General features: G+C 38.7%; 1 protein-coding gene across 3 annotated transcripts in view; it reads left to right on the forward strand.

Annotated features, from left to right (window-relative positions):
- hip1 (huntingtin interacting protein 1) overlaps positions 1-27,907 on the forward strand; it is a 45,472-nt gene that overhangs the window by 9,484 nt on the left and 8,081 nt on the right. For all 3 annotated transcript variants that reach the window (XM_077566111.1, XM_077566112.1, XM_077566113.1), the window contains exons 2-21: positions 7,764-7,827; positions 9,963-10,105; positions 10,261-10,317; positions 12,967-13,047; positions 13,925-14,001; positions 15,135-15,196; positions 16,498-16,638; positions 17,162-17,219; positions 17,311-17,386; positions 18,416-18,559; positions 18,902-18,999; positions 19,212-19,284; positions 19,412-19,595; positions 20,520-20,608; positions 21,468-21,584; positions 21,778-21,879; positions 25,597-25,791; positions 26,026-26,173; positions 26,258-26,344; positions 26,440-26,547. In XM_077566111.1, the coding sequence (XP_077422237.1) occupies positions 7,764-7,827; positions 9,963-10,105; positions 10,261-10,317; positions 12,967-13,047; positions 13,925-14,001; positions 15,135-15,196; positions 16,498-16,638; positions 17,162-17,219; positions 17,311-17,386; positions 18,416-18,559; positions 18,902-18,999; positions 19,212-19,284; positions 19,412-19,595; positions 20,520-20,608; positions 21,468-21,584; positions 21,778-21,879; positions 25,597-25,791; positions 26,026-26,173; positions 26,258-26,344; positions 26,440-26,547 (2,104 nt within the window). The remainder of the gene's footprint in view (positions 1-7,763; positions 7,828-9,962; positions 10,106-10,260; positions 10,318-12,966; positions 13,048-13,924; positions 14,002-15,134; positions 15,197-16,497; positions 16,639-17,161; positions 17,220-17,310; positions 17,387-18,415; positions 18,560-18,901; positions 19,000-19,211; positions 19,285-19,411; positions 19,596-20,519; positions 20,609-21,467; positions 21,585-21,777; positions 21,880-25,596; positions 25,792-26,025; positions 26,174-26,257; positions 26,345-26,439; positions 26,548-27,907) is intronic.

Here is a 27,907-nt window from a genome sequence, read left to right on the forward strand (position 1 = left end):
CACTTGTAGGAGTGGGGAGGTGAAACGTACACCTAGAACACACCTTCTTTATCCTTGTCAACAAGCGGTACTGCTAATGTGGCTGAGCAGATGATATGAGTTAAAATTTTAGTACCATGATGCTTAATTTGATAACCAACTTTATATATATATATATATATATATATATATATATATATATATATATATATATATATATATATATATAAAATTTTTAGTAGACTAAATCTTTAGTGACAATATGAACTGACGTCTCTTGTGATAGCAATTGGAGTTATTGGGAAAAAGTGTAGTCAGTATACTGTAATTCTCAAGGTTGTTCCTTGTGATTATCTTTGTTTAGGTTGTTGAGCTTGTCTAGAGACGGTGTGGAATGAAAACAAGCCCAACAAATAGTTGATGCTACAAGCTGGGTTCACAACTCCCATTATAATGCTGATATTAGTTGTGAGTTTGGCGCAGGGGTCATCAATATGATGCCCTGGGGAACCAGGTAGCCCCCAAGGACCACCTGAGTAACCGGTGGGCCTATTCTAAAATAGCTCACCAACAATGAGACAGGGTTTTTCCTATGTACAAAATTCAGAGGCGGCTACCTCATTTATTTGCCACCTCTTGCCCGAGCCACTGATATCGCTCAACACAGCTGTGTTGATTGAGCTCAGCAGCAACACATTTTAACTGCAGTTGCAGTGTTGCGCAATTATGAGGCGCTATATCAGCAGCAGTTCACCGATAAGACCTGAAGCAACAATCAAAGAAAAAACGGCTTTCATTTTTATTTTTTTAAACTTTAATGTACCAAAGAAGAAACAGATCATGTAGCAACAGTTGCACACACCTATTTCCAGCGCTCGAGCCATCGGCAAAGTCATAAAAATAGGGTGAACAAACGTTCTCTTTTGGGAGGAATGACCATTTTCTTACTTCCTGTTCGGGCGTCCGGGGTCTTTATAAATTCATGAAAATGTCCGGTTGGCATTGCATGACTAATAGGAGGTGAAGTACACTGTGTAACTGCAACTGTTACCACAATTTCAAGGCCGGGGCAAGTAGCCTTTTTTTGGGGGGGTGGGGAATGGGAATGTGGTCACCCTAAATAAAAACAAAGTATAAACATAATAGTATTTTACAACAACGCTGAACTGTATTTACAATTTAATATGTACTAGTGGATGAATTTTTAATGTGTGTAGTTAAAAAATGGCAAAAATTAATGGCAACTTTGTATTCATAGAATTTCTCATTTCTAGTCCCTGATCGTAAAATGGCTGCAGGAGGGCGGCCGATGATAGTATAGGTGACCGCCATGAGTACTGATACCTTAAAATAAGACCGGTATTGGCACCGATATCAATACCTGGTATCGGTAGTCACCCGTCATAGTCAGGATGATACCACCTCTACCTCATGTTGAGGCAGGAAAACCCCTGTTCAATTAGTTAATATTCATATTAATCTGTTTCCTAACCTACTTATTAAATCGTTGTTCATAATTTTTGTGAAAAATCATTAACTTGGTCAATGTCTTCACATGGATGAATATACAGTAATTTAATAACATATGGATAAAGGTAATTTAAGAAAATTTAGTATTTCAGTGGTGTTAATCAGCACCCAAGAAGTTGCTCTTAGTTTCAAAGACATTTGTGATCCCTGGTTTAGAGAATGAGAAACAATAGAACATGGAACACATCATCTGCGGCAACGCCAAGTACGAGGTGTCAGAAAGGTTCCGGAACTGGTGTTACAAAAGATTTATATCCAAAGTACAAGTATTCCCCTTTGTAGTAATCCACCTGGAGTTGAACTTTCTCAGCCGTCTCTGCCACGTCACCAGGGTCCAATGCAGCACCATCATCACGACAGGCTTTTTCCCAGTATTTTATTAGTCCGGCCGTCCACTAGGCTTTCCTTGCTCCCTACCATGCTGTACCATGGGCTGTTGGGAGTTTTCTTCCTAACAAACTCAGCTGGTGAATCTACACATTAGTATTCCGAAATCGTATTTTCACAGACGAGCTAATTCATTCCAGGTTTTATCGACGTAACATCATATCTTTCACACTTGTTGTGTGGTAGTTGGTCACAACATAATTCCAATCATTTCCTGCGGGAAAACACACCCACACTGGGAGTCTGTAATGGATGGCCACACGTGATGAATGGTGGGTGCATTGACAAAGTGGCCTGAGCAGCTTCATTGAGCTGCACAGATGTTCATTTTTATGATGTGTCCACATGACATCAGCAGTCCTCCCAGAAGTAGAGCTTTAAGAGCTGAGGCTTCACGCGAGGCTGAGGAATGACATCCCGTTAGGAGGGGCTCATAAACATGCCACGGGGGTGTCGGTTTAAGAGTTTAATTATGCTGGATTCCGGCCTTCTGCACGTTTATCTATCTTTAACTAGCTTCTGCTTCTGTTTTTAACTTCTGTTACCCACATTTGACTTACTAATGTTTTCATGAAGCCTTTTGAATAGGCTCTTTAAGAGACATTTGTAATCCACCGTGCCCCTGCATAACCAAAACACTTTTAAACAAGTTACATGATTTACAGTAGATACCTCCCTTCAGACTTCATGTGTGAGCCAGGCTACAATTTACCTTGTGATTAGATCTAAATCAACATAGCATGTTCTCAAAGTGGTGATATTATTTCTGTGTTGGATGATGTATACAGACTTTCCTCCTGTTAATAATGACCTCAGACTTTTTGTAAGCTAAATTCAGTTTGGTGAAGCGGACTGTTTTCCACTACCTTCCTCTCCTCAGTGCCAGCCTTTCAAGAGGTGTGGAGTGACGTTCGAGGGGAACGGATGTTTGTGTCTGATGCAACAAGTAAAATGGTCCTTACACAAGCAGCACAGGGGACTCTTGTTCAGAGGAATGACTTTTAAATGGAGTGGTGTTGCATTTGGAAATGCACCTTAGTTCCACATTGATTTTTGTATTTATTTTAACTTATTTTTTTGTAAACTTTTTTTAGTTGCTGTTGTAAACGTTTGATGATGGCGTGTGTGTTTGAGAAGCATGTTCTGCGAGATTTTAGTGTTCGTAATGGCCATGCATGTTTTAACAGGAAGATGGGTGTGTTATATTTCAAAAAGAATGGCCGTAATTTTAACTCAGCCTGCCAAATTTAGTTTTGATCTTATTTGATTGTAGTATAAAGGAGATACCGAATTGCTCATGTTGTTTTATGAAACAAATCTTTGTGCTGTTTTGCAAACTTATTCACCCCTTTTTTTTATGATATATTTGTTCAATTAAAAGTTTGGTACCCACCTGAAGTATTTGCAAGCAATGTGAGAGGGATAGAATGAATAAAATGTTTCACTTTTGTGTTCCTGCCACTTTCTGGGGGCATTTAACACGCTTTTTTATCTTGGGAAGTGGAGCCGTATATTTTTCAGCAGAAGCTGTGCAGGAAATGGGCAGTGCTGGGTGTGCCAAGACAGGAAGCATGACAAAGCACTTGCAAACATTTTGACTACCATTTGGTTGTTTCAAGATCTAAAACAGCTGATTTGGCAAGAATGAGAATTGGTGTAGTTCATTGAAGATGTAATCAGCTCATGTTCACCTTGGCGCTTATGCATGAATGGGATGACATGAAAGAGGTGCAAAATGGTTCTAACTTAAATATTGAAACAATATCTCATTTAAATATTTTTTTTCTTGACCATCAATGTGTATAAAAAATACTTTATTTGACTATTGGAATTGCCACTCTTGTGAGGTACCCACACTCAAAAAAATGTAGGCTAACTGATGATACAGTCAGGATTGGGAATGGTCAATTCACTGATTGTGGTTAATTCAGCTGGGATAAACTCCAGCACACCTGTGACCATAATGAGGATAAGCAATATAGAAAATGATATGCTGATTGAGTCGTTTGGAGATCATTCCAGTATAAAAAAATGGCGGGAAAGTTTGCAGACTGCCATTATGACACTTCCATAGGCAAAATAATTCTGCTCAATACGACGCTGGCATCAAAATATATATTTTTTTATACCAAGCCGACTTTGGGTGAGAAGCACGGTACACCCTGGGCTGAGCGCCAACCAATCACAAGGTGCATGTAGACAAACCTAAAATATTCACATGTAAGGAATACATCGGATAACAATGTTTATGGAATGTGTGAGAAGGCTGTAGTACTTAGCAGAAACTGTAGTAGTATTTTGTAATAAACTGAGTCGTGTAAGCAAGGTCCAGTGGTTAGCACACCGCCTCACAGTTCAGAGGTCCTGGGTTTGAATCCATGCTCTGTGTGAATTTTTGCATGGTCTCTCCTTGCCTGTGTGGGTTTTCTCCATGTGAACGGTTGTTCATCCATTTGTGTCCTGCGATTGGCTGGCGACCAGTTTAGGGTGTACCCTGCCTCTCGCCCGAAGACAACTGGGTAGGCTGCAGCACACCAGTGACTCTCGTGAGGATAAGCAGTACAGTTAATGAATGCTGTTGAGGGGTGTGGCAAATGTGCCATGTTCTGTTACGGTACTTGGAGTACTCCTGTTTTAGAGTTCATGAACGCACCACGCTGTTTGACAGCGAGGGAGTGAGCGTGTGTGTCCTCCTCCAGTTTCAGTGTCACTGTATGTTCTGTGAATGTTCTTTATGATAATTCGATAAATGTGCTCAGTCTATCTTGACTGCCTCTCATTCTCTAGCATTAGCACTATAGTTTCATTCCTGCATTTACACAATATATTAGTCTGAATCACTCAAGAATGCAGCCTGCACATTCATAATCATTTATCTACTGTATATCGATTCATTTTTTATACCTCTTATCCTCATTAGGGTTGCGGGTGAGTTGGGTTTTTGTTAATCACATGGTTCTAATCTAGGATTGCCAAATTTTCATTTTCATTTAATTTGCCACTCTCACTAAACTTCTAGTGTTTTTTTAGATTGAATATCAACTAAAGTATTCAAGTGAGCTGTTATTTTTCCACAATTATTATTAGTACTGGAGAGTATCAATTTCCCATGGTAGTTGCAATTGCACAATACACTGACTGAGTCTGAGGGGAAAATAGAGACTTTTGAACATATTAACTGCATTTATTTATCTTTGTTCTTATCTAGATTCTAGAGGACAATTGTCCACACTCAAAGTCAGGAGTGGCACTCATTTTTAGACTGGAGTTTCAAGGCTCATACCGGCCCACATTAGTTCACAATGTTTTAATTAAGATATTATAATTTAATCCATATTAGTATATCCGTCTAAAATATATCGTATTTGATCACAAATCTAAATTCAATGTGCATACAACATCATGTTTAGTGTTTATTTAAACAATTATCAGAAAAAGAATATTTGAAATGCAGTGTTTCCCACACCATGTTAATACTTAAACGGGCCACCCAAATAAATTGGCCACCACCCAAGAAGTTTTCAAGAAAATTTATAAAAAAATATATTTAAAAAGAAGAAAAAAACGTGTCGCGACAAGATATTGACCGCTTGCAACGTTAGTTCGCCGTCACTCACCTGTGGATCGTGAGGTTAGAGGAGACGTAGTAACAGGACTGAGACCCACCTCCTCTCCGACCCACCTCCCATCAATACCACCGGAGTTCACCCACCCAAGTAGATTTCAAATCTTTGGGAAACACTGAAATGGACAAAACAAGACCGATTGGCAAGTGTACGCAACGTGGGATTAGACATTTTACACTAAACAAGGCAGTTTTGGCAAATGCTGTAAAGGCAGCAAGCAGCTAACACTCCATCTCCTTTTTGTGCTCTTATTTTGAAACCTATTCACACCGCTTCCAGTGCACTACTTAGCGGACTCATGCTAACTTTATGAATATGATCGCCACACCGCAGCAGTAATCGGAGGAGGCTTTCCCATCATGCTTTGTTGTCATGACAAGTAACACTTCTCTTTTATGCCTCTGATGTGTTATTTTGTGCAGACGTGGTATAATGTCGATACAGTATTGTTGTTTGTAGTCATGTATTAAATTATTGCGGCTTGGTGACACCTTTAGTAACAAACATTGTGCAATCAGTGCCATATTTTTTATCATAGCGTGCCCATGTGTTATTAGGGTATTTGTACGAGAAGGTGATAGTTGGATTCAAGTGTCGTGAATGCACTATATTTGCTGATTTTAAAGCGGGAAGTTGCCAGAATGTCTAGATTACTCACTCCGGGCCTGCATACAGTATTTAACTAGTCTCTGAATTGTATAAATGTATGCAATATGATATCCTAATGCTCATAATGTCAGATGAGTTCATGATCGCTGTGTCTTTCCAGGATGTGCTAGAAATGGATGGAGAATTGGTCAATAATATCATCAAACAGTGTAAAAGACTTATCACTTGACTAAACACCCTTTTGTTTTTCATGCCAAAAAAAACCCGTAACATCCTTTTGAAATTCTAAAAAAAATATTCTGTGGTCTTCATATGACTACTGAGTAGTTTCGTTAAGTAGGCACTAGCAGAAGATGCTTCCTTCCAGTACAGCTAGCCTACCATCAGCATATCAATGCCCTGCTTTTTTTATGCTCAATCAGGCCTGCCAGGGCCAAGTTAACATGCCTTAAAGTACCGTTGGTTTTACAACTGTGGTTTGGAAGAAAAAAAATGTTGTGACGGCACTTAGAAAGTCATTTGTGTATCATTTCTGTAATTCTTGAGTTACTTTTTCAAATGTGTAAGGTAAAAATATAGGCTTGCTGGAGTCTTAAAAGAAAGTAGATAAACTAGTTAACCGGAGTAAATCCTCTCTCTTCTTCACCAAAAAAACCTCACCTCTGACTGTGTTTTTCTCTCTCTCTTCACTTGGATTCGTCAGTCGGTTTCAATGTGAGGAGCTAATTGACTATTGATGCCAGTTAGCCTCCTCAGCCAATTCAAGGAGTCCTGGGCAGCTGCCCCTCTCTTTCAACCCAAAGTACAAAGTGTCACTGTGGACTAACTGGGTCATCCTCTTGTGGGAAGCAGTTGCAGTGGAATACTGTGGCATTTTAAATGGGGAAAAATGGGGGGTGAAAATGTATTCAGAATTGTAACATGCAAAATGCACGCAATCTCAAGTAATAACAGAAGGTATTTGTGTAAAAGCTGATGGTGCAGTGGTACTGAGCTCGCTCCTCCCCTTGTGATCATTGTGGTTTACTTCCTGATCTTGACTGCTTGCATACTGGCACAAGTAGACTCGGGTCATCTGTGGGAAGCGAGATTATGAAACAAGCCTCCCGTGCTCTCCTAACTCCAACTAAATGTAAATTGACAGAATGCCATTTGTGATTTATTTTCTTTTGTCGTTTTGCAGTCTTTAAAAGAAAAGAAAAAATCATGTCTGGATACCAGGAACTTGCATGGAATATATGTGTGGGCTAACCAAATTAAATTGAGTGCTTTTTAATAAGATGCTAAGGTACTGGAGCTTATATGTTATTTTAGACAGGTACTGTACAGTATGATTGAGTCGGGTTAACTGTCTCATATGTTCAGACTGTTTGCTGTCAGCCTCCCATAATCATCAAATACAGAGAAGAGCTCAGTCGGGCCTCTCAGCTGCTCCCTTGAATACCAACTCGACTGAAAATAGGTCAATCACCTTCACTCAAACTTGACTGACTCTCATTCTCCGGGCGGCCTGAAAAGGGAAAGCACTTTTGTGAAAGATAAAAGTGTGTCAAGTTGTGAAATAAAACACTTGAAAGGTTTGGAAAATATATATCTTGGCTGATTTTTCATTTCCTTTCCTCTTCCTCACAGGCAGTGAGCATCAACAAGGCCATCAACACACAGGAGGTTGCTGTCAAAGAGAAGCATGCTAGGAATATCCTTATATTTTGTCTGTATACACAAAAGTGTGTGTGTGTGTGTGTGTGTGTGTTTTTGTGTGTGAAATTGCCATTCCCATGTGACGCGTGTTCTCCGGTTGAGGTTATGTTAGTGCAAGATCAAAACAAGTAACTGAGGGTAGCCTCATCTGTGCTGAAGCTAATTTAATCCTTTGGGATACAAAATAGAAGGCGAGACAGTCGGTGCAGTTCTGTATTTCGTTTACAGCAATGTAGAGCTGCTTAAGATTAATGTTACTGGAATTGATTCTAATATTATTGTCTGTTTGGGTGGACAGACGGACAAAATGAAAGTTCTTGGATTTTTTTCCCGGGAGTTGTTTTCTGCTTTTTGTGTGTGTTGTGTCCCAAACAAATAACAGAACAAAGTCATCATCAATCAGTAGAGTGGACCCCCGCTATTTGCAGGGGACATAAACTAACTGGCCGGAATAGCAAATTCCTATGAATAATTGACGCTCCCCTAAAACTGATTATAATTGCCTATATTGATAGTTTACACACAAACTGACCTCAAAACAATTTAATAGCATTTCAATCACTTATAAAGATTGCTATATCTTAAAAATACAGTACAGTAAACAGCCTACAGCTAAGCTAAGTTACTGTATCAATGCAGTCTGTGAAACGACAAATATTTATTTGCACTGCAGAGCAGAAGAGGGGCAGTACATGACGCCTATACTCCATGGGGTGACCTGTGCTGACGGGGAAACTGCTGCTTAGTGGGCCACTGAGTCTGACCAACATAACAATAGTAGGGGTGGATTTTGGAAAAAAAATCGAATAACCGATATTGAATCGATTTTTCTTTTCGAGCCTAATATCGCTTCATAAAACCACAAATTATTAATTAATTAGAGATTATTTTAATCTCTTTTTTCCCATAAATTCGTAAGAAAATTGAATTTTAAAAGTCTTTTTTGGGGGTATTTTACTGTTTTCTTGAAATTTGCTGTTCACATGAATTTAAAGTATTTTCTTACATTTATGAAAGACCTGAATTAATGCACTTTAGAGCAATGCAGAATATTTGAAATTTATATTTACAATGATTGAATTAGAATTATGAAAATATTTTCATCTCATCCTTGATGATGCCAATGTTTGTGTAACACTTGTGATTATAACATGCTACTTTCATTAATAAACCCAATAACTTAATCAGTTACTGCATCCTAAAAAATTTAATTTGGAATTGAACGTTTGTGGAGTTTTTTATCATGTCCTTGATATTGAAGAAGAATTGATGTTCCATAATTAATTAGTATCTGATTGAATTGAAAGAAATCTAAATCAAACTGAACTCTTGTGAATCGAAATTGAATCAATTGAGGAAATTAGAATGTATACAATTAGTACTACAATTTGTCGCACTTCATTGTTTACTGACCCAAAAGCCATGACAACACAAACTGCCGGTCTCAGATAAGTTGGGCCAGGGATAGGCAAGTTCGGTCCCAGAGAGCCGCAGTCCTGCATGGTTTCGGTGTCTCCTGCCTCCAACCCAGGTGTTTCAAATCATCAGCTCATAATTACGTTCAGCAGGAGCCTCTCAGCTGTGTTCGAGGAGGGAGACATCAAAAACATGCCGGAGGAACGAACTTGCCTACCCCTGGGTTAAGCAATGTTCGACTGAGCAGTTGTTAGAGGTCCCACTGGTTTTGATGCTGTGTTTATCCTAGTTTGGAAAAACTATCATAAGCCAAAGTAGCCGCTTTATATATGGCACCGTCATACAGTACATGTATCATCACCAACACCACTACAATTGAATACTGAAATAATGATTATCTTGGCTCAATCTATTCACAAATGTATTCATTTATGCAGTATGAAATATGAGCGTGTTTGTTTGAACACACAACTTGGAGGAAGCCATTTTATTGCATCTTCTGCCATCTAATGGAAGAACACATAAATTGTTCTTCCTGTTACTATAACTCGTAGAGAAATAAACAAAGATATGTTTTTAATAAGTAATAATTTTCAGACAAATTATGTGCAATTAGATAATTTTCTGCAACATCCCTGATGATCTCTTGGTTGGGAATCAAAGGTTTAGAGAAATAAATCTGCAGTTTAAGTGATTGATCCTTGACTGTGTCACCCTGCATTTTGGGGACTCATCATGAGAAAGGCGCCCACACTTTCTGGGCAGCGGTCAACCGGCTTCCGCTCTCCAGCAATGCAGTCCTCTGCTGGAAGTTCTGTCACGTCTTCCACAAACTACTACGAGATGGACATCCAAACGTACGTAAAGACTACATGTTCCATTATGAATTTAACTATTAATGCCCGCAATTTCCTCTCCATTTATACATTGGGTAATAACCCTTTTTATTTGTATAAACTCCGTTTTTTTTTTCCTTTCTTCATTTCCTCTGTGGCTGTTGCCACCATCCCAGGTGATAAAGGACTCTATGAGGAATAAGGCGGATTTGACGGATATGAGCAGGATGTGGGTAAGCAAGGACACACGACTGTCTGTTCACATCATCACATCTGGTGACTTTGTAAAATCAATATTAATACATGATCAAATCGTAGGTGGTGTTGTGAATGTGAAATTGTTTGCATCTTTTAAGGTCCCTTTCTTTTAGCTTTTAATTTTGTTTTATGATATTTAATTGTGTTGGAAATGAGCAGGATGCCCGTTTTTGAAGGTATTTTCGTTGGTCAGAATATGAGTGTGATTTTGAATGGTCCGCTTTCTCATTAACGTTCACAAAATAGGTAGGGAATGAGCAGCACGAACCGGCTGCTTGAAAAAAAACAGCAGAATCAGATTTATTAATTTGTCTTCACAGTTACAAGCTGTCTGAGAAACATGGAAAAAATAACGGTTATCGGTAATGACGTTAGACTTTTTTTTTTTTCTTCTTGTTTTTACAATGATTTGTAAAATAACTGACCAACAAAGGGAGACAAAACGGGAAGCCTTGCGGTTCGCTTCTTAGCGCCCCGAGTTTCTTACATGGAAAAAGGAAATTGGAGGAATAGGAAAAAAAAAAACAAGGCCTAATCTGTGTTGCTTTACAGGAGAGCACCGTATGGACTTGGAAAAAAAAAATGGGACGCCATGCATCCTGGGCTGACCAATATGTGTGGCTTTGTCGCCTAAAACTTGGAAATGTATTTGTTTAAGGGCTTACGTTTACAAAGCCATCCTTCATGAAATATGCCAGAAAAGCACAATTCTGGTTCCAAATTGAACGTTTCATAGTTTATCCCCAAAAATAAGTTCAAGTGATTTATTTCTCTACTCCACTGAAATAGGCAACTGATTTAAAGTTTTAGACAAAACAAAAAAAAAGTGCAGTTTTTGTCACCATCGGTCATTTTTCCTGAATTGAGTGCGCACGTAGCAACCATGAATTGGGAAAATACTTGACTAATGAGCCGCAAACCTACGATTTGCTTGTTTTTGCCTTTTTATTGATGTCAACCTTAAACCATATCACAGGCCCATTTTGACATGACTCTGACACGAGATTGACACGAGTTTGGCAGTCATGATGTTGTGCATAAAACATTGGAAAACATTGAATTATGATGGAAGTGGACATTTTTCAAAGGTCAATGAAAAGTCTGAAACCACAAATACATGGAAATGTCTCCAGTTTTGCAGTGCTGACACTTCCTGGCTTGTGACCACAAGAACGACATGTGAAAGATCGAAGTAAAACAGAATGCCTGCAGGGTGTGATTCACTTGACTGCTCCAAAAATCAAATGAACTGTGTAGTATCTACAGTACTTGAGGTGCAAAGTGACAGACTTGGCAGCATGTGTCCGCACTCAGATCTCACGCACACAATCATCGCAATGGCTTATTTGGAGGACACTCGCTATAGCATTATTTTGAGTGGATAACATCACACCGCTTTGTAAAAATGGGATTTGGGGTCAATACAGCAGTTGAACCTCCTATGTGATATTATAATAAAGTACATTTGCGCTGAGATTTTTTTTATCGTCTTTGTTATTGTTAGCTACCAATAGAGGTGTTAGAAAAAATCGATTCTGCAATATATCGCGATATTACAGCACGCAATTCTCAAATCGATTCGATATGAGGCCGAATTGATTTTTAACCATCAATGTTTTATGGAAATATTCAACAAAACGTCTTACTTAGGATTAGGATTCACACATTAAGCATGGAAGAATGTTATATTAATAGAACATTAAGCCTTCATATTTTATTTCAGTGCTGTTTAAACATGAAACAGACTGCAAGCTGTTTGTTAAATGCAGTGGCTCAGTTATAAGCCTGAATTTTCAGATAAATAAATACATTTTCATACAAATCTTACAGTGTACATGTACAAGTTTGCTGATTAGTATTTTCAAAATTTGAGTTTAAAAAAATCTCAATTATCAATTTATAGATTTGTATCGGGATTAATCGGTATCGAATCGAATCGTGACCTATGAATCGTGATACGCATCGAATCGCCAGGCAATTCACAACCCCCAGCTACCAATCAAACCAATTTCGACAAAACTTTACAGAGAGGAGTTTGCAAGGGACATGAAGGAAGGTTTTTCATTTTGTTTATTTTTTTCCGCATTTGCAAAATTTGAAATCTCATTAGATTTAGGCCAAATAAAGGTGTACAGTTTGGTTTGGTGCTGATCCTACTGATCATGAATAGGCAGAACTGTTGAATTATGATACTGATACTTTTATGATACTGTTCTACTTTATTTTACAGTAAGCGTTTATTACATCGCTCAGGGAAATACGGAATCTCTTCTTCCTGTTGTGTAACCACCACCGACTGGTGAAGTAATGTGTAGTTGTAGTACAGTACTTCAACTTTGTCCCCATTCTCAGAGTGAACTTATGCTCTTGCATATGAGAAGCTACTGCAAGGTTAACTGATCCTTTTTCGACTCCACTCCACAAAGCAGGCAGATGGAATATTTTGTCTTAACTACGGCTGTAGTTGGGCTCCACCAGACGAAGTTGCTCACACTTGGAATCTTAATTAAACGCCGCCTCGGGCCAACGTGTCATCTCGAATTTCCCAGTGTTCCTTAAGCAGCCAACTTTCTACCCTTCTCCAAATGTTTGCCTCCGTTTGATTCAGTCTTTTGTGCCTGCAGGGTCACCTGAGTGAAGGCTACGGGAAGCTCTGCAGCGTCTACCTCAAACTGCTCATCACCAAAATGGAGTTTCACATCAAAGTGAGTCGTCATGGCCTATGAAACCCAGCAAGACTCCCTCATCACTTATTATCTGTGCCTGAAGTCTCTTTTTATTGCCATCGTTTCTCTGCGGGGGTCACGGGTGGGTCCTCATAGAACATTCCGGCTGTGATGCTAATGGCTTCTCAAGCATCTTAAATGAAGCTTCTTTTAATGGGACGATTGAGGCCAGTCGTAGATAAACAGAAAGTCATGATGATAGCCTTATTTTCCTTCTTTCAAATTTTTTTTTGCAGTACTCTATACCAAAAGGCTTAATTGGCAACATACAGTAGAATGATTCAATTCAGTAATCTAAACATTTATTAACTCATTCACTGCCATTGACGGCTATAGACGTCAAAAATTCATTTGAACTATTTCTATTAGTTTAACATTTTTTTCCACTTTTGCTAACAAGAGTATGAAAACCTAGATTTTTTTTTATTGTACATTCAGAACAGATATACAATTTGTGATTAATCGTGAGTTAACTAGTGAAGTCATGTGATTAATTTCAATTTAAAAATGTCATCGCCTGACGCCCCTCATTTTAAAATGAGGGGCGTCAGACGATTAAAATTTCTAATCGTAATTAATTGCATGACTTCAATAGTTGACTCACGATTAATCACAAATTTTATATCTGTTATAAATGTACAATACAAAAAAAATTCTAGGTTTTCATAAAAATGAAAAAAAAAAGTTAAATTAATAGAAATAGTTCACATGAATTTTTGACGTCTATAGTCGTCAATGGCAGTGAATGAGTTAAATGTCATTGTATTAGTAACATGTACAACCTATTGTATCACAGGTAGAGCATGTTGTAGCACTCATGTTATTTGAGCCTTTCTTGTGTCGTCTTCTCTTTCAGAACCCTCGGTTCCCCGGCAACCTGCAGATGTCAAACAGACAGCTTGAAGAGGCAGGCGAGAATGACGTCAACAACTTGTAAGTAAGGCAAGCTGCCACTTCATTTACACACTGGACCCCGAAAGATGCAAGTTGCAAGGCAGTTTGACGTTTGAATAATCTTCCCCATTTGAATGAATGCAATGCTGTTGGCAGGGGCGATGTTGACGAGAAGAGTGGAGGTTGAGCCATGGGTGGAGTCCGTTTTGAATTATTTGTTTACAATCACAAACGGTCAAAACTTAAGACCCCACCTTTAAAACATTTTTTTCAAAGCAGCATTCATGCAAACATCTTTTAAAAATAATTATTATATTATGTACTGTAAATATTTTAGGAGAATCTAAGTTAATAAAACAAATTTTATATTCAGTAGGCTATTTCATTTTCATTGTTCTAAAAACCCAGTCTCCTCAAGCCAGAATAGTTTGACCCAAACTGTCATATGCCATCTAGGATCACCTGTCAATCATATGAAAATGTTATTTAAATTTAAGTTAATGATTTATTTTTGAGAACAGATCTGTATTTTGATCTGAAACGAGGACACTTAATGGTGATAAATTATTTTCATGTACAATTTATGTAATTTTATTTTATTATTTTTTCATTTGTAATTAAGTTAATTCTTTTATTTTTTTAAGTTTGTTTTAGTCTTTTGATTTTCAAATAGTTCAAGAGAGACCAAATTAATTTCCAAAGTTTAATAAATCAGAAAATTATGGCACAGCACTTGTTTTTCAACCAAAAATGTTTTTCACTGGTTAGAGGGTACTTGGCTGAAAAAATATTACACAGGGGGTACATCACTGGAAAAAGGTTGAGAACCACTGCCCTGGGGGTAGGTAAACTTTCAAGCGCAATTGGACAATGATAAAAATCTCCAGTGAAACGGAGGACTAAAGTTAATTTTCCATTGAGATGGGCACAGAGCCTACATAGCATATGTTGTGCTGCAACTACTGATGTGTACGATTGTTTTTTTTTTACTTGAATCCAAAACTTCTGATTCCGTATTCATTTTGTAATATAGCATCAATTCTTGCACAGTCCTAGTTTTAGCCATCAGTGTTGTATGTGGTACATATATTTTGCATAAAAATAGCAAAACGGAAACATTTGATATACGCTAAAGAAGTGTGAAATGTGCTTCTCTTTGTGTCTGCCCCCAGCTTTCAGTTAACAGTGGAGATGTTTGATTACCTGGAGTGTGAACTCAACCTCTTCCTTGGCGGTGAGCTTTTTTGCACTGATGGGAAAATCTGCTGTGAACACACATTCACTCTGGTGCAAAGTTCCTACTTGGGCAGACGGGAGGGTTGAGTGGTAGAGTTCTAATGCTGTACAAAAATAGACACTTTTACCATCGGAGCAGTGATGCCTCTGATTGAGTGGTTACAGACTCTGTTGTTGTCGGGGTGAGTCATCGAAGGTGCATGTGTCTCACAGTATATGGACATGGCTAAAAATAGGCTGCTGGGATGTGATGTGTGCTGAGAGGAAATGCTGCAAAAGCTGCTCTCATCTACTCATAAATGAATCGAAGGAAATTACATTCTCGTTTCTTTTTATCATGGCCTTCAATCTGTATCCTGTGCTTAGTATTTTCATACGATTCACTCTTTTGGGGGGCCGTTTTCTCCGATAACTCGACGTGGATATTCACTCCAAAAATTGCCTTGAGAGCGAGAGGTGTTTCTAAAACATTTTCACCCTTTTCTGGCAGCTTTTTTAATGGCAGACTTATTCAGGCATATGGCTTAATTAGCATTAACATTAAGCATTACCATTGTGAAAAGAGAATTTTGACATTAATGTTCTCTACAAATCAACAACAGTCAAATTAGTCACTTCTGATCCATTTCCAAAATGTTTCATCATTCAGGGTTTAAGAGGCAGCCTAATATGTCTGTGTTTTTGTAAAATAAAATACAAATAATAATAATAATAATAATTCTGTGAGTGTTTTTGAGTCTGAGGAAACCACACCTCTGGGCAAGGGAGGTTTAACGATCGGGAGAGAGTGACAAACCTGTTAGTGTCGACATTGCAAATACCTCTCGTTTAGAGTATTTTTCCTACCTTTTTCAGAGGTGGGACTCTGTAATGAGTCAAATTAAACAGGGATGCCTGGCACCTCCTTAGAAAAGTAGCATAATGTAATGGCCTTTACTTTATGAAAGAAAGAAAAAAGTCTCAGTAGTCCGTTTTATACTAATCAAATGACATTCATACAGAAAATATTCTCTGTATATTAAGCAAGCTCCATACTAATCTAATTATGAAGAGAGAAAAAATCTCACATTCAGTCATCATTCTTGAAATGCACTCCTTTATTTACATTAAGCTTGTATTCTGGATCAAATGCACAACTCATAAGATTCGAATCCATCCATTTGTTATGATAGCAAAAGTATTGGAACATGTGACTGACGTGTGCTTTGTTGTCAATGTGGGATGTAATGAACGTGAAAACAAGAGATGCCTTGTAAAATGAATTGTGTGTGTGTGTGCGTGTGTGTCCCTCTCTCCCAGTATTCAGCTCGCTGGATATGTCTCGGTCGGTGTCAGTGACTGCTGCTGGCCAATGTCGTCTGGCTCCGCTCATCCAAGTCATCTTGGACTGCAGCCACCTGTACGACTACACAGTCAAGCTGCTATTTAAGCTGCACTCATGTGAGTAACACACAACTCTGTTGCTCCATTAAAAATTAACTCCAATTATTCATTCATTTATTTTTGTAGTTCTCTATAGATTTCATACTTTTTATTTACAACAATCATGGTGATTTAGAAGCAAAGTTTTAAGATCCAAAAGTTATTGTGAAACAAATATGAAGTCGATCAAACTCACCAAACATGAGTGTATGTATATTTGGTGAAGGAGCCAGCGAGGCCAGTTGATGCACATGGACGGAAAAGCAAAATGTGGAAATGCTGTTGTGCAAAACGATTTGAACAAATGAGAAAACAAATCCATCTGCCACCAGAGTGTAAGCAACAGTGAGCTGACAAAAAGCCTATAAGATGTTTGTGGAAAATGTGGAATGTTTTTAATTACATTCAAACTTTCCACTCAATCAGCTCATTTAAATTCTCCCAATATTTTCTGAAAGTCTTCTAATCTGAAAACATGAAGGTAATCTCATTTGTGATTTGAAGGTTTGATGTGTTCTCTCTCTTGTATTTTTTAATGCAGGTCTTCCAGCAGACACTCTCCAAGGCCACCGAGATCGCTTCCAGGAACAGTTTAAGAAGTATGAATGGGCACTGGTGCCGAAACCCAAACGTTGTCGATCGCCCTGTTCAAATGTCATTCTTCAACTCCTTGATTTTGCCTTATTGCAGGTTGAAGAGTCTGTTTTATCGCTCCAGTAACTTGCAATACTTCAAGCGGTTGATTCAGATCCCACAGTTGCCAGAGGTGATGATTGACCCAAATCTCTCCATTAACTGTATGGACAGAAATATTGGAAAACATGACAATTACACGACTACAGTACAGTCAAATGTCCCCTTGTAGTCATGCTGGATCAGAAAAGGACTTTCCAAACTGTTGTCATTTTAGGCATAGAATTGTTAAAGACTGATTCAGCGGGAGTTAATGGGTCTAGTTCCACTCAGACTGATTTGTAAATTAACTCATTCAAACCCAATAACGTGTAAATAAGTTTTTAATACTTTGCCCTTTGCTCCCCAAAAAATATTTATATGTTGTTGTTTTTTATGCAAGAGCATACAGAAGGCTTTGATGCAGCTTTCTGACACAAAGCAATGGTAGGTATTTAAAAAAAAAAAAAAAAAAAAAAAAGGGCCAGCAGGTGGCAGCAGAGTATTAGAGATCAGCCAAGGCCATGTTGCAACAAGCTCTTTTTGTCAGTGTTTTCAAAAGGAATGTCAATAATGATGAAACTTAGCTATATTGTAATGCTGTAAAACGGAGACAGATACAAGTATACTTTTTTCCCCCTGATGTAAGGAGAGACTCTAATCTTTCTTTTGGTAGGTTCCATGTTTTTATAGCAATAGAACACAATATTGTGTGGGCCTTGCAAAATCAGTCAAAATCCAGTAAAACAGCCAGGAGCGAAGGGGGTTGCATCAGTAAAAATGGCTGGGAGTAAATGAGTTAAAAGGTCTGTCCAAAAAGTCTATTAAACACATCCAGATTTTATCCCTAGTCTATACTTATGTAACGGTCGTATCAGAAATGCTAAAGAGTTTAATCCATTTCCAGCCTAAAGTCTATTGATAGTTTACTTATATAAAAACAAATTAAAAAGCCTGTTCTTTTTGGTCTTTATGTTGAAAAGTGCTGGATCATTCTGCTAAGGCCATGGAATGTGAAATGCTTAATGTTTGCCAATGGCAATGTGCAATTTGCTTTCTCTCTTTTCTTGAATACTACACATTCAAAACAACACTTTTAAATGAATGAAATGTTTCCTCGCAGAATCCTCCAAACTTCTTGCGTGCATCTGCCCTGTCGGAGCACATCAGCCCTGTGGTCGTGATCCCCGCCGAGTCGTCTTCTCCGGAATTGGAACACATGGTGGAAACTGACGACCTGGTGGACACCGACCTGCCCGTCCTTCCGGTAAATTCAGGACAAGTGTCTCAATTAAGATGACTGGACAGAGTTTACAATTATGCAATTAACCTAATAACATTGGCTAGTGAAGTAATCGATCACATTTTGAACACACAGCTCTGAATTTTGTTTTTAGATGTGAATTTAAAATGAGATTTAATATAAATATTTCGTCTGAAAATTGATTATCCTCATAGCAGAATTTATTCACATTTTACTTCTTAGTTATATCGCCAATCCAAAGGAATCAAAAATCCCAGGCTTAAAGAAATTATTTTAATAAATTATGTTTGAAATTAAGTACTTTGGATCTTTACCTTTTCATATGTTGTGGTTTTGACTGCTTAGGCGCCAGTGGAGACAAAATTTGATGACCTGTTTGGCAACTCCGCTGCAATTGACCCCTTCAACTTCAACAATCAGAATGGGATGCGTAAGGACGAAAAGTACGTCTTGAAGAAATTGTATAAAAAGTGGAAAAATAATTTCATTTGGTTGCTCACTTGTCATTAGCACAGCATAAGATAAGTCATGTTTATCGAAATGCTCTTTTTTACATTAATTAATGATAAATATGTTCTCAATGTAAAACTTGAATTTCAGAAGAAATATGGTTGGAGCTTTTGATTGACAGGCGCTGCCTTTCTCTATCCACCAGAGACCGACTGATTGAACAGCTGACAAGGGAGATCCAGGCCCTTAAGGACGAGTTGGAATCATTCCGATTGGAGGTAAAAAGGGATACAATCCTCCCCGATCCATAATTTAATCCAAGTACACGATAAATGAATCTGCTCATAATTTCCTTGATTAAGCAAATGTAATTTCATTTTTTTCCCCCTTCTCTCCATCTGCCAGAGTGGGCGATTATGTCAGGCTTTGAGGGGCCGTGTCAATGAGCTGGAGGCCGAGCTAGCAGAACAGAGCCACTTGAGGCTACAGGCAGCAGGGGAGAGTGAGTTCCTGAAGGCTGAGCTTGACGACCTGAGGAGGGTCAGGGAGGACACGGAGAAAGAGCAGCGGAGTCTGACAGAGATAGAGAGTAAGTCCTCGCACTCTTATATTACAGGGTTATTTTTATTTTGTATTTTTTTTATTTTTAACCTGATAGCGCGGAGGAGAATATTAAATGGAGCAAAAGAGCTTGTTGACAAATGTACTTTTGAAGTATGTTACGCGCTCAAAGAAGGTTTCTGAGGGGCGATGGTTAGCTCACTGTTTTGAGCACCCGAACCACGTCCACGTGTAGAGGCTCATCTTCAGAGCAGGCCACACCGGTTCGATTCCCAGGCTGTGTGGTCCTTTCCTGCAGGTCATCCCCCCCTCCCACAATTCCCTGTCAGTTCTTCAGATGTCCTATCGATTAAAGGCTTAAAGCCAAATTATATGCTTAAAAAAACAAAAACAAAGTGGAAATACTATATATACTATAACAATAATTTCATGTCATTCCATTTCCTTTTCTTGCATGTACTGTATTTCAATTAAAATTGAATTAAAACACGTAAATTTTATAGTATTTTGACAAAGTGGGTGCAGCTTTTCGAAAAATAAAATATTTATTTAATTCACTTCTTAAACAAATATAGAGTTAGACAAATACCTACAGTACTTTTTGGGAACAGAGAGTTCTAAAGTGCCTAGAAATGGAAAAATAAGGCATAAACAGATAAAGAAATAAAAATACATTTGTTAGACCACTTTTGAGTGTAAAAATATTTTAGATGGAAACAATTGAAACAACTATAAAACAAAATAGTAATAATAACGCGCTTAATTTGTTGTTTTTACAGGATTTCCAATACACAAAATTGGTCTGTGCATTTTATGTGTACATACATGTATGTAAAAAAACTGTGGAATTATGTATGTACCGGTAACTTGTTTATCACATGCGTTAACTTAATAGGTCAAGGTCCATCCAGAAAGGTGGCTAATGTTTTTTGTATCCTTGGGCATTTTGCAGAAAAAGCTCAGGCCAATGAGCAGCGCTATACCAAGCTTAAGGAGAAGTACAGCGAGCTGGTACAAGGTCATGCAGAATTGCTGAGGAAGGTGAGGAAAAACACCTTTGTTCACATCGTCATCGTCTGTCAGTGGTTCTTAACCTTGTTGAAGGTACTGAATCCCACCAGTTTCCTGTGCGCATCCACCGAACCTTTCTTGATTGAAAAATAAAATGTTTTTTCTCCTTTCAAATTCAAGACCGATATAAAGTTTGCTGGCGAACAAAATAAACAGGGAGAGGAGCCTTTTCATCAAATCTGGCTCTCTTTACCTTGAATTCAGAAAGCGTTGTTCTTGTAGTCCCCATCTCCTTGCAGCTTAAGGAACGGTTCCTTTAGTCTTGCGAGAGAGAGAGAGTTGTGCTGGAATAATAATAATAATAATAATAATAATATTGCATTATATTTATAGGCGCTTTAAAAAAGAGAATTGAATTGTATTGCTCGACTTGGCATTGCAAATCAGTTACTCACTCAACTCAACTCTATATTTATAGTGTTTTAAGAACCACCACTTTTTTCTTTTCTTTTTTTAAGATGGAACCTCGGGGCAGCAGATACAATGAAAACATTAGAAGCCCTAGAATTGAACCCTGTGAAACACCATATGTTCCGTTATACATAAATTAATATTGCATAAATTTGTCCGACCACTTTCTTTTTTTGCTCAACGTGGTTAGTATGAAGGGATCACAATAATAAAGAAATCACACAAAGTGCCATCACAACAGCCACAGGTCGACTACTGAGCGCACAATTCTATGCAGCACAGATAGGCCAAGTTATGTAGCGTCACCTGTGGATGTATCATCACAAACCCCTGAGGCTGACTCACTGAATGCCTGGGGTTCGATCAAACCCAGGTTAAGAACCACTGCCCTAAGTGTATGTTTGTGTGCTGGGTGCAGAATGCAGAGGTGACCCGGCAGATGACGTTAGCTCGGGCAGCGCAGGATGAAATAGACGCAGTGAGGAAAGAGATGCAGGACAAGGTGAAGGCCGCCCAAGATTGTGCAGACAGACAGGTGGGCATCAAAGTCACCTTGACTTTGCTTGTTTTTTTATTTTTTTATTTACTTTTTCATCAAATTCATAAAATGGCTTGTGTAATTTATCTTCAGTAGTGATTCTCAGTCATTGTGCTGCAGCACACTTGTATATTGTTAGAGATAATCAGGTGTGCCACTTTCTTAGAAAAATACCATTTTGTCAACCCAGGAACGAGCGCAGCGGGAGCATGTTGAAGAATTGCAGAGAGAGGTGGTGTCCAGCAGGGCCGAGCTGGATTCCCTCAAGACCACCATGGCCTCCTCACAACAGGTCTGATGTTATTCATCATTACATCAACAACAAAAACTGCTGTCCTTTTCAGTTTTTACTCACTTTGTCAGACTCTTTAAAAGCAATGCATGCTAACTCATACAGTACATACTGTATGTCAATATTCAGTCGGGTTTCTTTCACTCCTGTCAGTTAGCTTGCTTGCTGCTGCAGGAGGTGACACACACACACACACACACGCAGGTTTGTTTTATTATCTTTGTGGGGCCATCTCATTGACATTCAATGCATTTCCTAGCACCTCCCCCGAACCCCAACCACCAAAAATGATTGCCTACCTCTATTCCTTACCCTAACCTCAACCATAACCCAATTCAAACCTAAACTCTAAAACCAAGTCTTGACCCTCAAAAAGAGGTCTAAACTTGTGGGGCCCAGCAAAATGACCCCACATGGACGGTTGGGCCCCACTATGTAACAAAAACATGACCACACACATGTTGGGTTTACATTTCTAGTGGGGACATCTCATTCACATAATGCATTTCCTAACCTTACCCTAACCTTAACCATCACAACTGACTGCCTTACCCTGACCCTTACCATAACCCCAACCAAAACTCAATTCAAACCTAAACTCTAAAACTAAGTTTTGACCCTCAAAAAGAGGTTTGGACTCAAGGGGACCACCAAAATGTCCCCACAAGGACACCTGGTCTCCACAATGATACTAAAAACCCAGAAAATGAACCCCATGATGTGATATAAACCTGTGCGCGCTCACATACACACACACATAGAGTGAGACAGACTGTGTGAAAAGCATTAAAGCAGAGCGAAACAATTAACATACTTGAAGCGAAGTTTTCTGACGGTTGTAGTTGTACACACACACATAGAAATGAGAAACATAGCAGAGTATGTCACGTTGGTGTGAAGAAAGTCGCAACACAATAAACCTCAAAGTCCAAAACATTGTAACGCCTCATTCAAGTACTGTGTTTAAAGGACTGTTGCAGAGTTTTGATAGCTAGTACAAATTGCCTGAAAAAAACTTTGGGATTCCCCAAACAACCATTCCAGTTTAGGAATAGGATAATCTCATTTTATTCTGATGCCACTACAGATAGTGTGTCAGGGGTGTCCAAACTTTATCATTTAAAGGCTGCCTATAGAAAAAGGGAAAAATGCAAGGGCTGTTTTGAATTTGTGACCATAAATTATTAAACACACTGAAATCAAGCAAGCAATTACATAATGTTTATATTTTGTAGTTATTAGTTAAAAGTGCATAACAGCTTTCTGTTCAAGGTGATGAGCCAAATAGTTTAGGATTTAGCCTGTACCACACTAGACTAAATGCATCCCTGAACTCAACAGCAACCAAATCTTCACATTCAGAACAAAAACTGTAGCAAACTGACCATTTTTAAAACACTTGAAGATGATTCATGTTCATAAATCAGACCTTGACACAGAGCAGAAAGTGGAAGTAACAATTTTTGCTTTGAAAATGTCATTTTAAGTCTGTCACGGGACGCTGAGAAATGGATGGCTGGCCACAAATGGCCCCCAGGCCGTAGTTTGGACACACCTGCCCTATGTGGTTGTATGCAATGTTCTAAAAGTAGATTTTCTACGCAAACTAGTTCAAAGTTCAGTTTGCAAATTTTAAAATGAACAAGTTCCGTTCATAATTCAACATTTTGAACTAAGGTCATTGTTCTAAAAAACTAACTTTTTGATTGTTTTTTTGTTGTTGTTGCCACTCATTAAGTTTGTACTAGTAGACAGCTGCAGTTTGAATCTGTTATTTACAGGGCACCATAAAAATCACCCACAGTTAAAACATTTCACAATGAAATCAGGTATAAAAAAAAAAAGAAACACTTAAAAATAATAATAAACACCCAATGGACAATGAGTAAACAGTCACAGACTCTGTGCTAAGCTGTCACGCTCTAAATAAACCTTCCACTACCCACCTGCGACTTGCTGCGACCTCAGCACCCTAAAACCAGCCCACCCAGCCCACAGACGCCCACCCCACCCTTCCTCGCGTCACAAAATACAAAGGGAAAACGCTTGAATGCCTACTAGGGACTAACGAGCAATAACTTACGTTACTATTTGTCACCAACCAGATTTTCCGAGTGAGGTATCTGTCACAGACTCCGCCCACCCATCCGCCCCAACACAGTCATCCTTTATACTTTACATCTTAATGCCTCCATGCAAGTCTCTGTGGCTTGTGTTGCCAAATGCTCATTTACTGTGTTTAGCCAACGTTTTCTCCTGGAAATCTAACGAAAACCCGGCACTGTAAAAGAACTTTCATTTGAGAAATGCTCACTGATGGCAGAATTAAGTGTATTTGCGAAAACTTGCATCACGCAGAAATGCCCTACATTCAGTGCGCATTCGCCCAAAATATGAACAGGTTCATGAACTTTAGTTCATTGAACTCATTCAGATACAACACTGGCTGTATATTATGTGATATTTGTGAACTTACCCTTTATTTATACTTTTCATTGACCTAATGTCTTATTGCTCTACATTCAATGCCAGTTTTCAGTATTCTTTATAATTGAATTTAAATTGCTCTCAACTAGGATGTACCGGAATTATTATGCTCTAGTATCGTTTTATCAGTGGCCTGAAAAAAACAACTGTACTATCGTTTATCATGTTAGTTTGTGAGAAAATATATCGCCCTAAAAAAATATATTTTTATTGACAAACCTGCTTTTATATGCCTCCTGCAACAGCTCTATGCCATTTTTTTTCTCATCCACTCTTAACTTTCCAATAGGGCTGGGAATCTTTGACTGTCTCACGATTTTTGGGCCTGCGATTCGATTCAGAATCGATTTTAGATTAAAAATTATTTGACTGACAATGATTTCTGATTTAATTTATAGATATGCAAAGAATTGTCATGATCTACTCCAGCCTGACTCGCTAATGCTAATTAGCGCGCTACTCGTGGCACTTTTATCACTCAAAAGAACGACTATTCATACAAAACGCTTCAGGAATGTATGCAGAGAAGCATCTTAACATCCTACACTGCAAAAAAAAAAAAACTACTTTTATTGGAATAACTTGATCATGACTTTTTGCTTCTATGTGGCTACAACTTGACAGTAGATCAGAACAAGCGGAACCACACTGCCCCTAAGTGGCCAAATCGTGTACAACATGAACAGGGCTCCCAATAAAGGCACACACAAACAAGGGCAGTATAAAATAATTTAAATAAAATCTATTTTAATTTAATTTAATATAAATTCTGAATCGTACTAAATGAGAATCGCGATTTTTATGAGAATCCTTTTTTTTTTTTTAGGCACACCCCTACTTTCCACCATCTGACCATTTGCTCATGCTGTATTGAAGTCACTTTCATATTTTTAGTGAGCTTATTCCATCGAGTTGCAAAGGCTGTTCACACACAAGCTTCCAACATGCAGGATCTGATGAAAATTTAGTCTGTTGTCATAGTTTGTTTTGCCAAGTTTCCAAACCACAACTTCCCACATTTTCTTTGATTTGACTTGACCGCCACTTAGAGCTCCATGGAGATTGTGTGCCAAGCCACAAACTATAAAAAGGCAGTAGCACTGGAGGTCACTTGTGTCATAAAGTACAACATGTTCGCATCCTCATATTGTCCCGATCAAGACTTCCCATCGTATTTTGCGCTTGTTTATGTGCTCTGTAACACATCATTTATTTTTCATTGTTTTGCAGTCCAGTGAGGCGCTCAGCACTCAACTAGCTGCCATGGAATGTCAGAAAGCGGCACTCGTTGAGTCCTTGTCCAAAGTGGAAGCCGAGCTGGCCGTTCGAGGGGAGGAGCTTGAGCGGGTCCAAAGTTCGTTGGCGAGTGAGAGGGAGAGTGGCGTGAAGACAGCCGAAACCCTGCAAAATCAGCTCAATGACAAGGTGAAAGGTCAAACACTTGGCGATGAAATCAACAGGGCCCAGCTATGGATACGGTTGTTTTAGTTTTTTTGTATGTTTTGTATGCTATGACTACTGTAATGTTGTAATTAGTTGTATTTATTCTAAAAACACGTTTTGAATTATGTCATTGTCATTTGCTTCTTCTGTAAGCAAAGGGGATTCAAATCAGATTTGTGTAACAAATTGGAGCGCCCATATCGTGTGTGTCCGTAGGAGAGCAGGGAGCAAGCATTAGAGAGCCAGCTCGTAGCAGCCCGCTGGTCCAGTTTGAAGGGAGCCGTTGAAGAGGCCGAGAAAATCATCCAAGACTCGCTGGCCCAGATCGACCACCCAGCCCACATCAGCTGCACCAGCTCAGCAGGTTGCCGTGCCTCTCTCCGCTGCGGGTTGCTCGTTAGTGTGACAGTGTGTGTATAGTAATGTCCAATGATGCCTACATCTGCAGACTACCTGGCATCCAGATGTCAAGCGTCCCTAAACTGTGTGGAGCAGCTCCATCCTGCCAGAGACGCCTTTCTAGCTGATGATACAAGTATGCAGCCGCTTTATGCATTGCTTACTTGCTCTATGCAAAGCCCATAAGCAATTGAGATCAATTCTCTTTTGTGTTCCATTCTTATTGTACAGGTGTGTCTCAGTTGCTTAAAGTGGTGACCCAGTGTGGCCACCTAGTGGGCGACACCATTGTTCAAGGCAGTGCTACCTCTCACATGGTGCCTGTGGAGCAGGCTGATGGTGAGTTGCTTATTTTTTGGGCCTGTTATCATACGTTATAAACTGTACATTAGTCTGAAAGTAGTTGTGAGGCCCCTTTGAGTTGAGAGTTCCTTTGGTGGGTCACTATGTTACATTTAGAAATGACTAGCCATCAAACTATCATCTTACTTATTTATAGTCCATCACCTTTAAACCAGTGTTTTCCCAACTTTTCTTGATACAAGCCCACATACTTTACATTAGAAAAAAACCTCATGATACATCACCAAACAAAAATGTCCCAACAAGGGGTGGAACAGTTCACATAATCCACGGTTTAGTTTGTATCTCGGTTTTGTGCTCACGGTTTTTTGTTTGGTTCGTTATGTGCTGACCCTGAGAAAAATCAATCATGTCTTGTATCGTTAGGTTAAAAGAACTGGTGGATTTTACACAGATCTGATTAGGATCGGACGATATTTAGCGTTTGATGTAAAATCTGTGATCGGCTGTAATATCTTCTTTCATTTTTTTCTTTCAAACTTGTTGATCTATGATTGGCCGAAAAATCCCCATCATGTGAAGCCTAGTTAAAAGTGGAAGTATATGTCGACAGCATTATTAATTAATATTATTGTATTATTATTTAACTCATTTAAACTCAAACACGTGAAAACGCGTTTTTATTACTTTGCCCTTCACTCCCAAAAACGTATTTAAACGTTTTTATGCTCAATAGCATGCAGAAGGCATTGATGCATTTTCTGACATGAAGAGGTCGCTTAAAGCAATGGTAGTTATTACAAAAAAACGGCCAGCGGGTGGCAGCGGAGTATAAGAGATCAACCAGGGCCATGTTGCAACAAGCTCTTTTTGACAGTGTTTTCACCAGGAATGTCACTAATGATGAAACTTAGCTGTCTTCTATTGCTAATTGCTGCATAACGGAAACAGATACATATATACTTTTGTACTGTTGAAAGAAGAGACTCTAATCTTTATTTTGGTAGGTTCCATGTTTTTATAGCAATAGAACACACTATTCTGTGGCCCTTGCAAGATTAGTCAAAATCCGGGAGCGAAGTGGGTTGCTTCAGTGGAAATATCTGGGAGTGAATGAGTTAAATAATTATTATTGTTATTATTTAGTTTTTCGACCTGTTTCCTGGCTGCATATAGTGGCGGGCATAATAATAAAAATGCTCTTCAATTAGATGACAAAAGGTACAACCAACCTGCTCCCTGCAAATATAGCTTTTGTGTTCAACTAAACTATACAAACTCAGATTTCACACTAAGTACATTTGTGACTAAACTATAACGAGATCATTATTTCAGTATGCATACCTTTTGTGATTATTGTTTGGTGGTTTCCCGTGAAGTTTTTCTTATGGAAAAT

Source organism: Vanacampus margaritifer, chromosome 5 (genome assembly GCF_051991255.1).
Source record: "Vanacampus margaritifer isolate UIUO_Vmar chromosome 5, RoL_Vmar_1.0, whole genome shotgun sequence".
NCBI lineage: Eukaryota > Metazoa > Chordata > Actinopteri > Syngnathiformes > Syngnathidae > Vanacampus > Vanacampus margaritifer.